Raw genomic sequence first — 20,504 nt, 5'->3', positions numbered from 1 at the left:
CTTTCCCGGTGCTAGGTGGCAGACAGCCTCTCTGGGGGGCTGGTCCTCTCACGGTGCTAGGTGGCGGACAGCCTCTCTGGGGGGCTGGTCCTCTCGCGGTGCTAGTTGGCAGACAGCCTCTGTGGTGGGTTGGTCCTTTCACGGTGCTGGGTGGTGGACAGCCTCTCTGGGGGGTTGGTCCTTTCACGGTGCTAGGTGGCGGACAGCCTCTGTGGTGGGTTGGTCCTGTCATGGCACCAGTAGAGAAGGAGAAAAACTGGAAGAGCACTACTGTGGGTATCAAAAAAGTAGAAAGGAGGGTGCGTATCCCATAAAAAAGATTATTTATTGGTCATGGAAAAACAGGGCAATGGAGATCCCTACCAACGTTTCACGCTTCACAGAGCGCTTTCTCAAGGTATACATATCACAACTTTATTAACATATATATATATAGACACAAACTGACATAACCAGCCAATACTCCCAGCTCACATGTGATCCACCCACTTTGATTGCTAATGGTCTTCGGATGTGTATACACCTAATCAGTATATTCAGACACAGAGACGACAGTGACTAACTCCGCCCCCAACAACCAATCCGGAGACATGCGTGGTCTAGCAACCCCCAGTAGTACGCGCTTGCGCAGTAACCAACTGTGGGAGAGTCCTCAATGTCAATGGAGGCCGTGGGGCGTGGGGAGAGCGCGTCATCAAATGGCCCTGACTGTATACCTCACTGGGACTCTAAGTGCGCGCGCAACTGCGCTCTGCAAGACACTAGTCCCTCCCCGCAGTGGGAGCAGACACAGTGAGCTCCGGACCATCGGCGGAGTGCGCTTGCGCAATACCAACCTTCGCGTCAGAGGCTCACAGAATACCCCAAGTGCGGGGTGGGAGAATGAAAAGCCAGAGCGCAGACTTATGCGCAGCACAGAGGGGGAACACATAGTGTGCTGTGAATACAAACACAACATTATTAAAATCAATAAACTTTAAATATATATTTACAAAGAAAACATATATGTAGAACCCCCCTGTCTTACTCTCTTCTAAATGATGTTACTCGACCAGAAGGGGTAAATAAAACTATCACTTGACATATGTATTGTCAAACCAACATCCTGATTTGTTTAGGGAGCTGATGATGGTGAGTGGATATAGAATGGCAAGCAAAGAACATGAGATTGAGTGGAGAAACCTAATGTGTCTATATATATATATGTTAATAAAGTTGTGATATGTATACCTTGAGAAAGCGCTCTGTGACGCGGGAAACGTTGGTAGGGCTCTCCACTGCCCTGTTTTTCCATGACCAATAAATAATCTTTTTATGGGATACGCACCCTCCTTTCTACTTTTTTGATACCTACAGAAGTGCTCTTCCAGTTTTTCTCCTTCTCTACTAGCCTACCCCTTGGAAGGGAGCACACCTGGGGACCCCTCACCTTTGGATGGAAGCATACCTGGGGACCCCTCACCTTTGGATGGAAGCATACCTGGGGACCCCTCCCCTTTGGATCGCATGGACTGTGCAGCACTCAGAGTGAGTCGATCGCTTGCTACATGTTTTCCTGTTCAGGACTTTATTTAGACAATTGGTACGTTATAGGGTGTTGTTATGCTCAATCTTCCTGGTGTTATTGTTAACAACAGCGTCACTTATCAGTTATCTTACCATCCGGGACTGCAACCCAGGACCTGTCTTCTATCAAGTTTATGTTTAGGGGTCCTCCCTACAAGTATCTGGTTATTCATTCATTCATTTATCCTACTGTTGGGGTCTTTAGCATTACGCAGTCACATGGTCTGTCATGGCGCCACCCTTCTGGATGTGGATTCTCTCTCTCCCCCTTATCACACCTCTGCTCCCCCCCTCTCTCTCCCTCAGATGGGAGCAGCCTCCCGTCTCACGTGGATCCGGACGCTGGTCTCTTACACTTCCATCGCGTGAGCCGGACCGACGCTGGGAACTACACCTGTATCGCCTCCAATAGCCAGCAAGGGGAGATCCGATCGTCCGTGCACCTCACTGTGGCAGGTGAGTCGCAAAGCTCCCATCATTCATCACTCCAGCAGCGGAGGGCCAGGGGCATTAGTGTCTGATGCCCTCCTCCTCTCTCTTAGTCTATATCAACTTCAAGATGGTGCCAGACAACACAACGGTGTACCAGGGGCACACTGCCATCCTGCACTGCCAGGCCAGCGGAGACCCCACCCCACACATCCAGTGGAAAGGCAGGGAGCGCATCCTGGATGCAAGCAGATCCTACCCCCGGTGAGTGACCCTTAACCCCGACCTCAGTCACTAATAGGGATTACGAATGGCTGAGACCTGTTTAAGGGATCAGTGTGGGGTGTGCACGACAGCAGTGTCCTCTCACTGTGTCATGGGATGTGACCTCTCCGTCACGGGGTGTGTCCTCTCTGTGACCTCTCCGTCATGGGGCATGTGCACGACAGCAGTGTCCTTTCACTGTGTCATGGGGTGTGACCTCTCTGTGACCTCTCCGTCACGGGGCATGTGCACGACAGCAGTGTCCTCTCACTGTGTCATGGGGTGTGACCTCTCTGTGACCTCTCCGTCACGGGGCATGTGCACGACAGCAGTGTCCTCTCACTGTGTCATGGGGTGTGACCTCTCCATCATGGGGTGTGTCCTCTCTCTGACCTCTCCGTCACGGGGTGTGTCCTCTCTGTGACCTCTCCGTCATGGGGTGTGTCCTCTCTCTGACCTCTCCGTCACGGGGTGTGTCCTCTCTCTGACCTCTCCGTCACGGGGTGTGTCCTCTCTGTGACCTCTCCGTCATGGGGTGTATCCTCTCTGTGACCTCTCCATCACGGGGTGTGACCTCTTTCTGACCTCTCAGTCACGGGTTTGACCTCTCTGTTATGGGGTGTGACCTCTGTGACATAGCCTGTATGTTTTCAGGATTCAGATCATGCCGAATGGTTCCCTGATTGTCTTCCACGTCACCAGCGAGGATTCTGGGAAATATACCTGCATCGCTGGAAACGTATGCAACATCAAGCACCGCGACGCCTTCCTCTATGTCGTGGGTAAGGGGGAGGCCCTCTATCAGGGGGCGGCCCTGGAACGGGCGGGACCGGCCGGGCTGCCCGTGTGGTTTCCTTGACACATGTTGCCCTCTTGCCCCTCAGACAAGCCGCTGGGCGACACAAGCGATTTGAACACCCACACCCCGTACAAGATGATCCAGACGATAGGGCTGTCGGTGGGTGCAGCGGTGGCTTATATCATCATCGTGCTGGGGCTCATGTTCTACTGCAAGAAGCGCAGGAAGGCCAAGAAACGGGGCAAGCACGGCGGGGAAGAACCGGAAATGGAGTGTCTAAATGGTGAGGACAGGAAGTGATGTCATGAGGGGAGGAGCCTAAGGGAGTGTCTGTATTGTGAGAGTGGAGGACAGGAAGTGATGGGTTGCGTGTCGTGTTGCCACCGTCTGAGTGATGTGTCAACACGATGTGACTTTTTGTAAGGTGTCGGGGCTGAGGTGTGAGATGTCACTGTCCCTCCTGTGATGTTAGGTAGGGGGGCTGAGGTGTGTGATGTCACGGTCCCTCCTGTGATGTTAGGTAGGGTGTCGGGGCTGAGGTGTGTGATGTCACGGTCCCTCCTGTGATGTTAGGTAGGGTGTCGGGGCTGAGGTGTGAGATGTCACTGTCCCTCCTGTGATGTTAGGTAGGGTGTCGGGGCTGAGGTGTGTGATGTCACGGTCCCTCCTGTGATGTTAGGTAGGGTGTCGGGGCTGAGGTGTGAGATGTCACTGTCCCTCCTGTGATGTTAGGTAGGGTGTCGGGGCTGAGGTGTGTGATGTCACGGTCCCTCCTGTGATGTTAGGTAGGGTGTCGGGCTGAGGTGTGTGATGTCACGGTCCCTCCTGTGATGTTAGGTAGGGTGTCGGGCTGAGGTGTGTGATGTCACGGTCCCCCCTGTGATGTTAGGTAGGGTGTCGGGGCTGAGGTGTGTGATGTCACGGTCCCTCCTGTGATATTAGGTAGGGTGTCGGGGCTGAGGTGTGTGATGTCACGGTCCCTCCTGTGATGTTAGGTAGGGTGTCGGGGCTGAGGTGTGTGATGTCACGGTCCCTCCTGTGATGTTAGGTAGGGTGTCAGGGCTGAGGTGTGTGATGTCACGGTCCCTCCTGTGATGTTAGGTAGGGTGTCGGGGCTGAGGTGTGATGTCATGGTCCCTTCTGTGATGTTAGGTAGGGTGTCGGGGCTGAGGTGTGTGATGTCACGGTCCCCCCTGTGATGTTAGGGAGTGTGTCGGGGCTGAGGTGTGTGATGTCACGGTCCCTCCTGTGATGTTAGATAGGGTGTCAGGGCTGAGGTGTGTGATGTCACGGCCCCCCCTGTGATAGGGAGTGTGTCGGGGCTGAGGTGTGTGATGTCACGGTCCCCCCTGTGATGTTAGGTAGGGTGTCGGGCTGAGGTGTGTGATGTCACGGTCCCTCCTGTGATGTTAGGTAGGGTGTCGGGGCTGAGGTGTGTGATGTCACGGTCCCTCCTGTGATGTTAGGGAGTGTGTCGGGCTGAGGTGTGTGATGTCACGGCCTCCCCTCTGATGTTAGGGAGTGTGTCGGGCTGAGGTGTGTGATGTCACGGCCTCCCCTGTGATGTTAGGGAGTGTCGGGGCTGAGGTGTGTGATGTCACGGTCCCCCCTGTGATGTTAGGGAGTGTGTCGGGCTGAGGTGTGTGATGTCACGGCCTCCCCTGTGATGTTAGGGAGTGTGTCGGGCTGAGGTGTGTGATGTCACGGCCCCTCCTGTGATGTTAGGGAGTGTGTCGGGGCTGAGGTGTGTGATGTCACGGCCCCTCCTGTGATGTTAGGGAGTGTGTCGGGCTGAGGTGTGTGATGTCACGGCCCCCCCTGTGATGTTAGGGAGGGTGTCGGGGCTGAGGTGTGTGATGTCACGGCCCCTCCTGTGATGTTAGGTAGGGTGTCGGGCTGAGGTGTGTGATGTCACGGCCCCCCCTGTGATGTTAGGGAGTGTGTCGGGCTGAGGTGTGTGATGTCACGGCCCCCCCTGTGATGTTAGGGAGTGTCGGGGCTGAGGTGTGTGATGTCACGGCCCCTCATTTGATGTTAGGTAGGGTGTCGGGGCTGAGGTGTGTGATGTCACGGCCCCCCCTGTGATGTTAGGGAGTGTGTCGGGCTGAGGTGTGTGATGTCACGGCCCCCCCTGTGATGTTAGGGGGTGTGTCGGGGCTGAGGTGTGTGATGTCACGGCCCCCCCTGTGATGTTAGGGGGTGTGTCGGGCTGAGGTGTGTGATGTCACGGTCCCCCCTGTGATGTTAGGGAGTGTGTCGGGCTGAGGTGTGTGATGTCACGGCCCCCTCCTGTGATGTTAGGGGGTGTGTCGGGCTGAGGTGTGTGATGTCACGGTCCCCCCTGTGATGTTAGGTAGGGTGTCGGGCTGAGGTGTGTGATGTCACGGCCCCCCCTGTGATGTTAGGGAGTGTCGGGGCTGAGGTGTGTGACGTCATGGTCCCTCCTGTGATGTTAGGGAGTGTGTCGGGGCTGAGGTGTGTGGTGTCACGGCCCCTCCTGTGATGTTAGGGGGTGTGTCGGGCTGAGGTGTGTGATGTCACGGTCCCCCCTGTGATGTTAGGTAGGGTGTCGGGCTGAGGTGTGTGATGTCACGGCCCCCCCTGTGATGTTAGGGAGTGTCGGGGCTGAGGTGTGTGATGTCACGGTCCCTCCTGTGATGTTAGGGAGTGTGTCGGGGCTGAGGTGTGTGGTGTCACGGTCCCTCCTGTGATGTTAGGGAGTGTGTCGGGGCTGAGGTGTGTGGTGTCACGGCCCCTCCTGTGATGTTAGGGAGTGTGTCGGGCTGAGGTGTGTGATGTCACGGCCCCTCCTGTGATGTTAGGGGGTGTGTCGGGCTGAGGTGTGTGATGTCACGGTCCCTCCTGTGATGTTAGGTAGGGTGTCGGGCTGAGGTGTGTGATGTCACGGCCCCTCCTGTGATGTTAGGGAGTGTGTCGGGCTGAGGTGTGTGATGTCACGGTCCCTCCTGTGATGTTAGGGAGTGTGTCGGGCTGAGGTGTGTGATGTCACGGTCCCTCCTGTGATGTTAGGTAGGGTGTCGGGCTGAGGTGTGTGATGTCACGGCCCCCCCTGTGATGTTAGGGAGTGTCGGGGCTGAGGTGTGTGATGTCACGGTCCCTCCTGTGATGTTAGGGAGTGTGTCGGGGCTGAGGTGTGTGGTGTCACGGCCCCTCCTGTGATGTTAGGGAGTGTGTCGGGGCTGAGGTGTGTGATGTCACGGCCCCTCCTGTGATATTAGGGAGTGTGTCGGGGCTGAGGTGTGTGATGTCACGGCCTCCCCTGTGATGTTAGGGAGTGTGTCGGGCTGAGGTGTGTGATGTCACGGTCCCTCCTGTGATGTTAGGGAGTGTGTCGGGGCTGAGGTGTGTGGTGTCACGGCCCCTCCTGTGATGTTAGGGGGTGTGTCGGGCTGAGGTGTGTGATGTCACGGTCCCCCCTGTGATGTTAGGTAGGGTGTCGGGCTGAGGTGTGTGATGTCACGGCCCCCCCTGTGATGTTAGGGAGTGTCGGGGCTGAGGTGTGTGATGTCACGGTCCCTCCTGTGATGTTAGGGAGTGTGTCGGGGCTGAGGTGTGTGGTGTCACGGCCCCTCCTGTGATATTAGGGAGTGTGTCGGGCTGAGGTGTGTGATGTCACGGTCCCCCCTGTGATGTTAGGGGGTGTGTCGGGCTGAGGTGTGTGATGTCACGGTCCCTCCTGTGATGTTAGGGAGTGTGTCGGGCTGAGATGTGTGATGTCACGGTCCCTCCTGTGATGTTAGGTAGGGTGTCGGGGCTGAGGTGTGTGATGTCACGGCCCCCCCTGTGATGTTAGGGAGTGTGTCAGGCTGAGATGTGTGATGTCACGGTCCCTCCTGTGATGTTAGGTAGGGTGTCGGGGCTGAGGTGTGTGATGTCACGGCCCCCCCTGTGATGTTAGGGAGTGTGTCGGGCTGAGGTGTGTGATGTCACGGCCTCCCCTGTGATGTTAGGGAGTGTCGGGGCTGAGGTGTGTGATGTCACGGTCCCCCCTGTGATGTTAGGGAGTGTGTCGGGCTGAGGTGTGTGATGTCACGGCCTCCCCTGTGATGTTAGGGAGTGTGTCAGGCTGAGGTGTGTGATGTCACGGCCCCCCCTGTGATGTTAGGGAGTGTGTCGGGCTGAGGTGTGTGATGTCACGGCCTCCCCTGTGATGTTAGGGAGTGTGTCGGGCTGAGGTGTGTGATGTCACGGCCCCCCCTGTGATGTTAGGGAGTGTGTCGGGCTGAGGTGTGTGATGTCACGGCCTCCCCTGTGATGTTAGGGAGTGTCGGGGCTGAGGTGTGTGATGTCACGGTCCCCCCTGTGATGTTAGGGAGTGTGTCGGGCTGAGGTGTGTGATGTCACGGCCTCCCCTGTGATGTTAGGGAGTGTGTCGGGCTGAGGTGTGTGATGTCACGGCCCCTCCTGTGATGTTAGGGAGTGTGTCGGGGCTGAGGTGTGTGATGTCACGGCCCCTCCTGTGATGTTAGGGAGTGTGTCGGGGCTGAGGTGTGTGATGTCACGGCCCCTCCTGTGATGTTAGGTAGGGTGTCGGGCTGAGGTGTGTGATGTCACGGCCCCCCCTGTGATGTTAGGGAGTGTGTCGGGCTGAGGTGTGTGATGTCACGGCCCCCCCTGTGATGTTAGGGAGTGTCGGGGCTGAGGTGTGTGATGTCACGGCCCCCCCTGTGATGTTAGGGAGTGTGTCGGGCTGAGGTGTGTGATGTCACGGTCCCTCATTTGATGTTAGGTAGGGTGTCGGGGCTGAGGTGTGTGATGTCACGGCCCCCCCTGTGATGTTAGGGAGTGTGTCGGGCTGAGGTGTGTGATGTCATGGTCCCTCCTGTGATGTTAGGGAGTGTGTCGGGGCTGAGGTGTGTGATGTCACGGTCCCTCCTGTGATGTTAGGGAGTGTGTCGGGGCTGAGGTGTGTGGTGTCACGGCCCCTCCTGTGATGTTAGGGAGTGTGTCGGGCTGAGGTGTGTGATGTCACGGTCCCTCCTGTGATGTTAGGGAGTGTGTCGGGCTGAGGTGTGTGATGTCACGGTCCCCCCTCTGATGTTAGGGAGTGTGTCGGGGCTGAGGTGTGTGATGTCACGGTCCCTCCTGTGATGTTAGGTAGGGTGTCGGGGCTGAGGTGTGTGATGTCACGGCCCCCCCTGTGATGTTAGGTAGGGTGTCGGGCTGAGGTGTGTGATGTCACGGTCCCTCCTGTGATGTTAGGGAGTGTGTCGGGGCTGAGGTGTGTGATGTCACGGTCCCTCCTGTGATGTTAGGTAGGGTGTCGGGGCTGAGGTGTGTGATGTCACGGTCCCCCCTCTGATGTTAGGGAGTGTGTCGGGGCTGAGGTGTGTGATGTCACGGTCCCTCCTGTGATGTTAGGTAGGGTGTCGGGGCTGAGGTGTGTGATGTCACGGCCCCCCCTGTGATGTTAGGGAGTGTGTCGGGCTGAGGTGTGTGATGTCACGGCCCCCCCTGTGATGTTAGGTAGGGTGTCGGGGCTGAGGTGTGTGATGTCACGGTCCCCCCTCTGATGTTAGGGAGTGTGTCGGGGCTGAGGTGTGTGATGTCACGGTCCCTCCTGTGATGTTAGGTAGGGTGTCGGGGCTGAGGTGTGTGATGTCACGGCCCCCCCTGTGATATTAGGTAGGGTGTCGGGGCTGAGGTGTGTGATGTCACGGTCCCTCCTGTGATGTTAGGTAGGGTGTCGGGGCTGAGGTGTGTGATGTCACGGCCCCCCCTGTGATGTTAGGTAGGGTGTCGGGCTGAGGTGTGTGACGTCACGGCCCCCCCTGTGATGTTAGGGAGTGTGTCGGGGCTGAGGTGTGTGATGTCACGGCCCCCCCTGTGATGTTAGGGAGTGTGTCGGGCTGAGGTGTGTGATGTCACGGCCCCCCCTGTGATGTTAGGTAGGGTGTCGGGCTGAGGTGTGTGATGTCACGGTCCCCCCTGTGATGTTAGGGAGTGTGTCGGGCTGAGATGTGTGATGTCACGGCCCCTCCTGTGATGTTAGGTAGGGTGTCGGGCTGAGGTGTGTGATGTCACAGCCCCTCCTGTGATGTTAGGTAGGGTGTCGGGGCTGAGGTGTGTGATGTCACGGCCCCTCCTGTGATGTTAGGGAGTGTGTCGGGCTGAGATGTGTGATGTCACGGCCCCTCCTGTGATGTTAGGGAGTGTGTCGGGCTGAGGTGTGTGATGTCACGGCCCCCCCTGTGATGTTAGGGAGTGTGTCGGGCTGAGATGTGTGATGTCACGGCCCCTCCTGTGATGTTAGGGAGTGTGTCGGGCTGAGATGTGTGATGTCACGGCCCCTCCTGTGATGTTAGGGAGTGTGTCGGGCTGAGGTGTGTGATGTCACGGTCCCCCCTGTGATGTTAGGGAGTGTGTCGGGCTGAGGTGTGTGATGTCACGGCCCCTCCTGTGATGTTAGGGAGTGTGTCGGGCTGAGGTGTGTGATGTCACGGCCCCCCCTGTGATGTTAGGGAGTGTGTCGGGGCTGAGGTGTGTGATGTCACGGCCCCTCCTGTGATGTTAGGGAGTGTGTCGGGCTGAGGTGTGTGATGTCACGGCCCCCCCTGTGATGTTAGGGAGTGTGTCGGGGCTGAGGTGTGTGATGTCACGGTCCCCCCTGTGATGTTAGGGAGTGTGTCGGGCTGAGGTGTGTGATGTCACGGTCCCCCCTGTGATGTTAGGGAGTGTGTCGGGCTGAGATGTGTGATGTCACGGCCCCTCCTGTGATGTTAGGTAGGGTGTCGGGGCTGAGGTGTGTGATGTCACGGCCTCCCCTTTGATGTTAGGTAGGGTGTCGGGGCTGAGGTGTGTGATGTCACGGCCCCCCCAGTGATGTTAGGGAGTGTGTCGGGCTGAGGTGTGTGATGTCACGGCCCCCCCTGTGATGTTAGGGAGTGTGTCGGGGCTGAGGTGTGTGATGTCACGGCCCCTCCTGTGATGTTAGGGAGTGTGTCGGGCTGAGGTGTGTGATGTCACGGCCCCCCCTGTGATGTTAGGTAGGGTGTCGGGGCTGAGGTGTGTGGTGTCACGGTCCCCCCTGTGATGTTAGGTAGGGTGTCGGGGCTGAGGTGTGTGATGTCACGGTCCCCCCTGTGATGTTAGGGAGTGTGTCGGGCTGTAGGGAGTGTGTCGGGCTGAGGTGTGTGATGTCACGGCCCCCCCTGTGATGTTAGGGAGTGTGTCGGGGCTGAGGTGTGTGATGTCACGGCCCCTCCTGTGATGTTAGGGAGTGTGTCGGGGCTGAGGTGTGTGATGTCACGGCCCCTCCTGTGATGTTAGGGAGTGTGTCGGGCTGAGGTGTGTGATGTCACGGCCCCCCCTGTGATGTTAGGTAGGGTGTCGGGGCTGAGGTGTGTGGTGTCACGGCCCCCCCTGTGATGTTAGGGAGTGTGTCGGGGCTGAGGTGTGTGATGTCACGGCCCCCCCTGTGATGTTAGGGAGTGTGTCGGGCTGAGGTGTGTGATTTCACGGCCCCCCCGGTGATGTTAGGGAGTGTGTCGGGCTGAGGTGTGTGATGTCACGGCCCCCCCTGTGATGTTAGGTAGGGTGTCGGGGCTGAGGTGTGATGTCACGGCCCCCCCTGTGATGTTAGGGAGTGTGTCGGGCTGAGATGTGTGATGTCATGGTCCCCCCTGTGATGTTAGGGAGTGTGTCGGGCTGAGGTGTGTAATGTCACGGCCCCCCCTGTGATGTTAGGGAGTGTGTCGGGCTGAGGTGTGTGATGTCACGGCCCCCCCTGTGATGTTAGGGAGTGTGTCGGGCTGAGGTGTGTGATGTCACGGCCCCCCCTGTGATGTTAGGGAGTGTGTTAAGCGGCAGGCTAGTAATGCTCTCCCCTCCCCCTAGGCGGCGCTGTGCTGCAGAACGGGCAGAGCACAGCTGAGATCCAGGAGGAGGTGCCGCTCACCACGCTGGGGAACAAGAGGCTCAGCTCCGGAGACAAGATAAACTTCCCCCGTGCCAACCTGCACCCCATCACCACACTAGGTACGTCACTGCCGGGGCAGGAGTCCCTCCATACAGCATGTAGCACAATACAAGGGCCTGGGACCCCTTCATTCACCCCTCTCTCTCACTCTCCTTGCTTTTTGTCTCCTCTCTTGATCCTTCTTCCTGACTCTTTCCTCCGCACCCTCTCCCTCCTTCCTCACCCCCCTCTCCCTCCTGTCTCCCCCTATCTCTCCTTTCTCCCCCTATCTCTCCTTTCACCCCCTATCTCTCCTTTCTCCCCCTATCTCTCCTTTCTCCCCCTATCTCTCCTTTCTCCCCCTATCTCTCCTTTCTCCCACTATCTCTCCTTTCACCCCTATCTCTCCTTTCTCACCCTATCTCTCCTTTCACTCCCTATCTCTCCTTTCACTCCCTATCTCTCCTTTCTCCCCCTATCTCTCCTTTCTCCCCCTATCTCTCCTTTCTTCCCCTATCTCTCCTTTCTCCCCCTATCTCTCCTTTCTCCCCCTATCTCTCCTTTCACCCCCTATCTCTCCTTTCTCCCCCTATCTCTCCTTTCTCCCCCTATCTCTCCTTTCTCCCCCTATCTCTCCTTTCTCCCCCTATCTCTCCTTTCTCCCCCTATCTCTCCTTTCACCCCCTATCTCTCCTTTCACCCCCTATCTCTCCTTTCTCACCCTATCTCTCCTTTCTCACCCTATCTCTCCTTTCTCCCCCTATCTCTCCTTTCTTCCCCTATCTCTCCTTTCTCCCCCTATCTCTCCTTTCTCCCCCTATCTCTCCTTTCACCCCCTATCTCTCCTTTCTCCCCCTATCTCTCCTTTCTCCCCCTATCTCTCCTTTCTCCCCCTATCTCTCCTTTCTCCCCCTATCTCTCCTTTCTCACCCTATCTCTCCTTTCACCCCCTATCTCTCCTTTCTCACCCTATCTCTCCTTTCTCCCCCTATCTCTCCTTTCTCACCCTCTTTCTCTCTTTCTCGCTCTCTTTCTCTCTTTCTCGCTCTCTTTCTCGCTCTCTTTCTCTCTCTCTCCCCCTCCCTCACTCCCTCTCTTGCTCTCCTCCCTCCCCATCTCTCATTCTCCTTCCTCACCCCTCCCTCTCTCCCTCTCCTTCCCCCTCCCTCTCTCGCTCTTCTTACTTCCTCTCTCGCTCTTCTTACTCCCCCTCCCTCTCTTGCTCTACTTCCTCCCCCTCCCTCTTGCTCTACTTCCTCCCCATCTCATTCTCCTTCCTCACCCCTCCCTCTCCTTCCCCCTCCCTCTCTCGCTGTTCTTACTCCCTCTCTCGCTCTTCTTCCTCCCCCTCCCTCTCTTGCTCTACTTCCTCCCCCTCCCTCTCTTGCTCTACTTCCTCCCCCTCCCTCTTGCTCTACTTCCTCCCCATCTCATTCTCCTTCCTCACCTCCCCCTCTCTCCCTTTCTCGCTCTCCTTCCTCCCCATCCGTCTCTCGCTCTCCTTCCTCCCCATCCCTCCTCCCCATCCGTCTCTCGCTCTCCTTCCTCCCCATCCCTCTCTCGCTCTCCTTCCTCCCCCTCCCTCTCTCGCTCTCCTTCCTCCCGCTCTCCTTCCTCCCCCTCCCCCTCTCGCTCTCCTTACTCCCCATCCGTCTCTCGCTCTCCTTCCTCCCCCTCCCTCTCTCGCTCTCCTTCCTCCCCTCCCTCTCTCGCTCTCCTTCCTCCCCCTCCCTCTCTCGCTCTCCTTCCTCCCCCTCCCTCTCTCGCTCTCCTTCCTCCCCCTCCCTCTCTCGCTCTCCTTCCTCCCCCTCCCCCTCTCGCTCTCCTTCCTCCCCCTCCCTCTCTCGCTCTCCTTCCTCCCCCTCCCTCTCTCGCTCTCCTCTCTCCCTCTCTCCTCTCTCCCCATCCCTCTCTCCCCCTCTCCTCTCTCTCTCCCCCTCTCGCTCTCCTTCCTCCCCCTCTCTCTCTCGCTCTCCTTCCTCCCCCTCTCTCTCTCGCTCTCCTTCCTCCCCCTCCCGCTCTCGCTCTCCTTCCTCCCCCTCCCGCTCTCGCTCTCCTTCCTCCCCCTCTCGCTCTCCTTCCTCCCCCTCCCTCTCTCGCTCTCCTTCCTCCCCCTCCCTCTCTTGCTCTCCTTCCTCCCCCTCCCTCTCTTGCTCTCCTTCCTCCCTTCCCCTCTCTCGCTCTCCTTCCTCCCCCACCCTCCTCTCTCGCTCTCCCTTCTCCCCCTTCCCTGTGTTCCCCTGCAGGTCGTGGCGAGTTTGGGGAGGTGTTCCTGGCGAAGGCTCAGAGTGTGGAGGCGGGGGTGAGTGAAGCGGTGGTGTTGGTGAAGAGCCTGCAGACCCGCGATGAGCAGATGCAAATGGACTTCAGACGAGAGCTGGACATGTTCTCCAAACTTAACCACGCCAATGTGGTGCGCCTACTGGGGCAGTGCCGTGAGACCGAGCCCCACTACATGATCCTGGAATACGTGGACCTGGTGAGCAGCCGTGTCCCCAAATCTGCAGTCCATCACAGGACCAAAAGACATGGTTCCTTACAGTCACCCTGTAATTATAGGGGTAGACTTGGTCAGTCGCGTGTCTGTTACTCTGTGGTTAGTGGAACGAATAGAGTTCATAGGCCACTGTTACCATGGTGGTTGGTGGGAGGGATACGGTTACCATGGTGGTTGGTGGGAGGGATACTGTTACCATGGTGGTTGGTGGGAGGGATACGGTTACCATGGTGGTTGGTGGGAGGGATACTGTTACCATGGTGGTTGGTGGGAGGGATACGGTTACCATGGTGGTTGGTGGGAGGGATACTGTTACCATGGTGGTTGGTGGGAGGGATACGGTTACCATGGTGGTTGGTGGGAGGGATACTGTTACCATGGTGGTTGGGGGAGGGATACGGTTACCATGGTGGTTGGGGGAGGGATACGGTTACCATGGTGGTTGGTGGGAGGGGTATTGTTACCATGGTGGTTGGTGGGAGGGATACGGTTACCATGGTGGTTGGTGGGAGGATACTGTTACCATGGTGGTTGGTGAGAGGGATACGGTTACCATGGTGGTTGGTGGGAGGGATACGGTTACCATGGTGGTTGGTGGGAGGGATACGGTTACCATGGTGGTTGGTGGGAGGGATACGGTTACCATGGTGGTTGGTGGGAGGGATACGGTTACCATGGTGGTTGGTGGGAAGGATACGGTTACCATGGTGGTTGGTGGGAGGGATACGGTTACCATGGTGGTTGGTGGGAGGGATACGGTTACCATGGTGGTTGGTGGGAGGGATACGGTTACCATGGTGGTTGGTGGGAGGGATACGGTTACCATGGTGGTTGGTGGGAGGGATACGGTTACCATGGTGGTTGGTGGGAGGGATACGGTTACCATGGTGGTTGGTGGGAGGGATACGGTTACCATGGTGGTTGGTGGGAGGGATACGGTTACCATGGTGGTTGGTGGGAGGGATACTGTTACCATGGTGGTTGGTGGGAGGGATACGGTTACCATGGTGGTTGGTGGGAGGGATACTGTTACCATGGTGGTTGGTGGGAGGGATACGGTTACCATGGTGGTTGGTGGGAGGGATACTGTTACCATGGTGGTTGGTGGGAGGGATACGGTTACCATGGTGGTTGGTGGGAGGGATACTGTTACCATGGTGGTTGGGGGAGGGATACGGTTACCATGGTGGTTGGGGGAGGGATACGGTTACCATGGTGGTTGGTGGGAGGGGTATTGTTACCATGGTGGTTGGTGGGAGGGATACGGTTACCATGGTGGTTGGTGGGAGGATACTGTTACCATGGTGGTTGGTGAGAGGGATACGGTTACCATGGTGGTTGGTGGGAGGGATACGGTTACCATGGTGGTTGGTGGGAGGGATACGGTTACCATGGTGGTTGGTGGGAGGGATACGGTTACCATGGTGGTTGGTGGGAGGGATACGGTTACCATGGTGGTTGGTGGGAAGGATACGGTTACCATGGTGGTTGGTGGGAGGGATACGGTTACCATGGTGGTTGGTGGGAGGGATACGGTTACCATGGTGGTTGGTGGGAGGGATACGGTTACCATGGTGGTTGGTGGGAGGGATACGGTTACCATGGTGGTTGGTGGGAGGGATACGGTTACCATGGTGGTTGGTGGGAGGGATACGGTTACCATGGTGGTTGGTGGGAGGGATACGGTTACCATGGTGGTTGGTGGGAGGGATACGGTTACCATGGTGGTTGGTGGGAGGGATACGGTTACCATGGTGGTTGGGGGAGGGATACGGTTACCATGGTGGTTGGTGGGAGGGGTATTGTTACCATGGTGGTTGGTGGGAGGGATACGGTTACCATGGTGGTTGGTGGGAGGATACTGTTACCATGGTGGTTGGTGGGAGGGATACTGTTACCATGGTGGTTGGTGGGAGGGATACGGTTACCATGGTGGTTGGTGGGAGGATACTGTTACCATGGTGGTTGGTGAGAGGGATACGGTTACCATGGTGGTTGGTGGGAGGGATACGGTTACCATGGTGGTTGGTGGGAGGGATACGGTTACCATGGTGGTTGGTGGGAGGGATACGGTTACCATGGTGGTTGGTGGGAGGGATACGGTTACCATGGTGGTTGGTGGGAGGGATACGGTTACCATGGTGGTTGGTGGGAGGGATACGGTTACCATGGTGGTTGGTGGGAGGGATACGGTTACCATGGTGGTTGGTGGGAGGGATACGGTTACCATGGTGGTTGGTGGGAGGGATACGGTTACCATGGTGGTTGGTGAGAGGGATACGGTTACCATGGTGGTTGGTGGGAGGGATACGGTTACCATGGTGGTTGGTGGGAGGGATACGGTTACCATGGTGGTTGGTGGGAGGGATACGGTTACCATGGTGGTTGGTGGGAGGGATACGGTTACCATGGTGGTTGGTGGGAGGGATACGGTTACCATGGTGGTTGGTGGGAGGGATACGGTTACCATGGTGGTTGGTGGGAGGGATACGGTTACCATGGTGGTTGGTGGGAGGGATACGGTTACCATGGTGGTTGGTGGGAGGGATACGGTTACCATGGTGGTTGGTGGGAGGGATACGGTTACCATGGTGGTTGGTGGGAGGGATACGGTTACCATGGTGGTTGGTGGGAGGGATACGGTTACCATGGTGGTTGGTGGCTCCCTGCATGTGACATTCCTTTCTCCACAGGGAGACCTGAAGCAATTCCTGCGAATCTCCAAGAGCAAAGACGAGAAGATGAAGACTCTGAGCACCAAGCAGAAGGTGAGGAGGGGGAGGGGGGGAGGGGGGGAAGGAGGAGGTGAGAGGTGGTGAGAGGGGGGATGGGGGCAGTGGGGGGGGGGAGGTGAGAGGAGGGGGAGGAGGTGGGGGCAGTCAGGGAGCCCGGACCAGCCTACACCTGAGAGGGGTGTGTGCTGCACAAGCCTCACTAATGAAAACAATACAATTAACCTGCATGGAGCACGTGGCGTGTCTGACTGTCTCCTCACACACGGGGTACCGGTCTGACGTTGTGTGACTGTCCCCTCACACGGGGGCACCGGTCTGACGGTGTGTGACTGTCCCCTCACACGGGGGCACCGGTCTGACGGTGTGTGACTGTCCCCTCACACGGGGGCACCGGTCTGATGGTGTGTGACTGTCCCCTCTCTGCAGGTGTCCCTCTGCTCGCAGGTCGCTCTGGGTATGGAGTACCTGTCCAACAGCCGCTTTGTGCACAAGGACCTCGCTGCTCGGAACTGTCTGGTGAGCGCCCAGCGGCAGGTCAAGGTGTCCGCGCTCAGCCTCAGCAAGGACGTGTACAACAGGTGGGCCTGTGTGTTATACCGGGGGTGCGCTTTATATGGGGGGGCTGGGTATTCTGCAAGGTGTCCCCGCTCCGCCTCAGCAAGGACGTGTACAACAGGTGGGCCTGTGTGTTATACCGGGGGTGCGCTTTATATGGGGGGGCTGGGTATTCTGCAAGGTGTCCCCGCTCCGCCTCAGCAAGGACGTGTACAACAGGTGGGCCTGTGTGTTATACCGGGGGTGCGCTTTATATGGGGGGGCTGGGTATTCTGCATGGTGGCAGTACCAGATCACTTGGTTCTTATTTACGCGAGTCCTCCTCACTGAACATGTGTTACTGGCGCCTGTTCTGTTGGGGGTTTTAATTTGGGTAGATCCGTGGTTCTTAGTCTGTTCGCTGGAAACCGGGGGTCCGTGAGAAGGTAGCCGGGCTCCCGAGACCATCGGCTTCCCAACGTCCAATCGTTTTATTTTGCCACAAAAAGTGTTAAACGTTGTAATTTATCATGACGTGGAACCTCTACCCCGACAATAGTATGTATGCACACTGCTCCACAGTCACAATTACATCTAGTTATCGGCCCCACGAAGTCCTCGTACGTACGCGACTGGTTCCACGGGCCACTAACGCTTGGAAGCCAGTGCAGTAGGGAGATGGGAGAAATAGTGGCGTTTGTACCATTTGTAGTTTCTTTAACCCTCTAATCGTATGAACCGATACAAGGAGCGCTCCACACTCCTCTGGCACACACATGGTTAAAGAAAGCTCTGTACGCGTATTCAGGTCTTGGCGTCCCCTCAATGGCCATTGTTCTGCTGTGTCCACAAACTAATGTAACCATGTATCTGTCATCATAACTCTGTGCCCAGGACACACCTGAAAACGAGAGGTAACTCTCACTGTATTACTGCCTGTAACACATTATAACTCTGTGCCCAGGACATGTGTGAGAACGAGAGGTAACTCTCACTGTATTACTGCCTGTAACACGTTATAACTCTGTGCCCAGGACATGCGTGAGAACGAGAGGTAACTCTCACTGTATTACTGCCTGTAACATGTTATAACCCTGTGCCCAGGACATGCGTGAGAACGAGAGGTAACTCTCACTGTATTACTGCCTGTAACATGTTATAACCCTGTGCCCAGGACATGCGTGAGAACGAGAGGTAACTCTCACTGTATTACTGCCTGTAACACACGTTATAACTCTGTGCCCAGGACATGCGTGAGAATGAGAGGTAACTCTCACTGTATTACGGCCTGTAACACATGTTATAACTCTGTGCCCAGGACATGCATGAGAACGAGCGGTAGCTCTCACTGTATTACTGCCTGTAACATGTTATAACTCTGTGCCCAGGACATGCGTGAGAACGAGAGGTAACTCTCACTGTATTACTGCCTGTAACACATGTTATAACTCTGTGCCCAGAACATGCGTGAGAACGAGAGGTAACTCTCACTGTATTACTGCCTGTAACACAAGTTATAACTCTGTGCCCAGGACATGCGTGAGAACGAGAGGTAACTCTCACTGTATTACTTCCTGTAACACGTTATAACTCTGTGCCCAGGACATGCATGAGAACGAGAGGTAACTCTCACTGTATTACTGCATGTAACACATGTTATAACTCTGTGCCCAGGACATGCGTGAGAACGAGCGGTAACTCTCACTGTATTACTGCCTGTAACACATGTTATAACTCTGTGCCCAGGACATGCGTGAGAACGAGAGGTAACTCTCACTGTATTACTGCCTGTAACACATGTTATAACTCTGTGCCCAGGACATGCGTGAGAACGAGAGGTAACTCTCAGTGTATTACTTCCTGTAACACATGTTATAACTCTGTGCCCAGGACATGCGTGAGAATGAGAGGTAACTCTCACTGTATTACTGCCTGTAACACACGTTATAACTCTGTGCCCAGGACATGCGTGAGAACGAGCAGTAACTCTCACTGTATTACTGCCTGTAACACATGTTATAACTCTGTGCCCAGGACATGCGTGAGAACGAGAGGTAACTCTCACTGTATTACTGCCTGTAATACATGTTATAACTCTGTGCCCAGGACATGCGTGAGAACGAGAGGTAACTCTCACTGTATTACTGCCTGTAACACGTTATAACTCTGTGCCCAGGACATGCGTGAGAGCGAGAGGTAACTCTCACTGTATTACTTCCTGTAACACGTGTTATAACTCTGTGCCCAGGACATGCGTGAGAATGAGAGGTAACTCTCACTGTATTACTGCCTGTAACACATGTTATAACTCTGTGCCCAGGACATGCGTGAGAACGAGCGGTAACTCTCACTGTATTACTGCCTGTAACACGTTATAACGCTGTGCCCAGGACATGCGTGAGAACGAGAGGTAACTCTCACTGTATTACTGCCTGTAACACGTTATAACTCTGTGCCCAGGACATGCGTGAGAGCGAGAGGTAACTCTCACTGTATTACTGCCTGTAACACATGTTATAACTCTGTGCCCAGGACATGCGTGAGAACGAGCGGTAACTCTCACTGTATTACTGCCTGTAACACGTTATAACGCTGTGCCCAGGACATGCGTGAGAACGAGAGGTAACTCTCACTGTATTACTGCCTGTAACACGTTATAACTCTGTGCCCAGGACATGCGTGAGAGTGAGAGGTAACTCTCACTGTATTACTGCCTGTAACACGTTATAACTCTGTGCCCAGGACATGCGTGAGAACGAGAGGTAACTCTCACTGTATTACTGCCTGTAACACGTTATAACTCTGTGCCCAGGACATGCGTGAGAACGAGAGGTAACTCTAACTGTATTACTGCCTGTAACGCACGTTATAACTCTGTGCCCAGGACATGCGTGAGAACGAGAGGTAACTCTCACTGTATTACTGCCTGTAACACATGTTATAACTCTGTGCCCAGGACATGCGTGAGAGCGAGAGGTAACTCTCACTGTATTACTGCCTGTAACACATGTTATAACTCTGTGCCCAGGACATGCGTGAGAACGAGAGGTAACTCTCACTGTATTACTTCCTGTAACGCACGTTATAACTCTGTGCCCAGGACATGCGTGAGAACGAGAGGTAACTCTCACTGTATTACTTCCTGTAACACGTTATATGTCTGTGCCCAGGACATGCGTGAGAACGAGCGGTAACTCTCACTGTATTACTGCCTGTAACACGTTATAACGCTGTGCCCAGGACATGCGTGAGAACGAGAGGTAACTCTCACTGTATTACTTCCTGTAACACACGTTATAACTCTGTGCCCAGGACATGCGTGAGAACGAGAGGTAACTCTCACTGTATTACTGCCTGTAACACATGTTATAACTCTGTGCCCAGGACATGCGTGAGAACGAGCGGTAACTCTCACTGTATTACTGCCTGTAACACGTTATAACTCTGTGCCCAGGACATGCGTGAGAGCGAGAGGTAACTCTCACTGTATTACTGCCTGTAACACGTTATAACTCTGTGCCCAGGACATGCGTGAGAACGAGAGGTAACTCTCACTGTATTACTGCCTGTAACACATGTTATAACTCTGTGCCCAGGACATGCGGGAGAACGAGAGGTAACTCTCACTGTATTACTGCCTGTAACACATGTTATAACTCTGTGCCCAGGACATGCGTGAGAACGAGAGGTAACTCTCACTGTATTTCTTCCTGTAACGCACGTTATAACTCTGTGCCCAGGACATGCGTGAGAACGAGAGGT

The 20,504-nt window shown here is 55.8% G+C and overlaps 1 protein-coding gene across 1 annotated transcript in view; it reads left to right on the top strand.

The window, feature by feature from the left end:
- Window positions 1-590: 590 nt before the first annotated feature.
- Window positions 591-20,504, top strand: part of PTK7 (protein tyrosine kinase 7 (inactive)) — a 40,536-nt gene continuing 20,622 nt past the window's right edge. The window contains exons 1-10 of the mRNA XM_075595115.1: window positions 591-615; window positions 1,357-1,527; window positions 1,873-2,022; window positions 2,109-2,259; window positions 2,914-3,041; window positions 3,144-3,341; window positions 10,916-11,056; window positions 13,223-13,455; window positions 16,167-16,241; window positions 16,635-16,786. Of these exons, the coding sequence (XP_075451230.1) occupies window positions 591-615; window positions 1,357-1,527; window positions 1,873-2,022; window positions 2,109-2,259; window positions 2,914-3,041; window positions 3,144-3,341; window positions 10,916-11,056; window positions 13,223-13,455; window positions 16,167-16,241; window positions 16,635-16,786 (1,424 nt within the window). The remainder of the gene's footprint in view (window positions 616-1,356; window positions 1,528-1,872; window positions 2,023-2,108; window positions 2,260-2,913; window positions 3,042-3,143; window positions 3,342-10,915; window positions 11,057-13,222; window positions 13,456-16,166; window positions 16,242-16,634; window positions 16,787-20,504) is intronic.

Source organism: Ascaphus truei, chromosome 4, assembly GCF_040206685.1.
Source record: "Ascaphus truei isolate aAscTru1 chromosome 4, aAscTru1.hap1, whole genome shotgun sequence".
Classification (NCBI taxonomy): domain Eukaryota; kingdom Metazoa; phylum Chordata; class Amphibia; order Anura; family Ascaphidae; genus Ascaphus; species Ascaphus truei.
The sequence above is the reverse complement of the archived record's forward strand: the minus strand, read 5'-3'. Positions and strand labels throughout refer to the sequence as shown.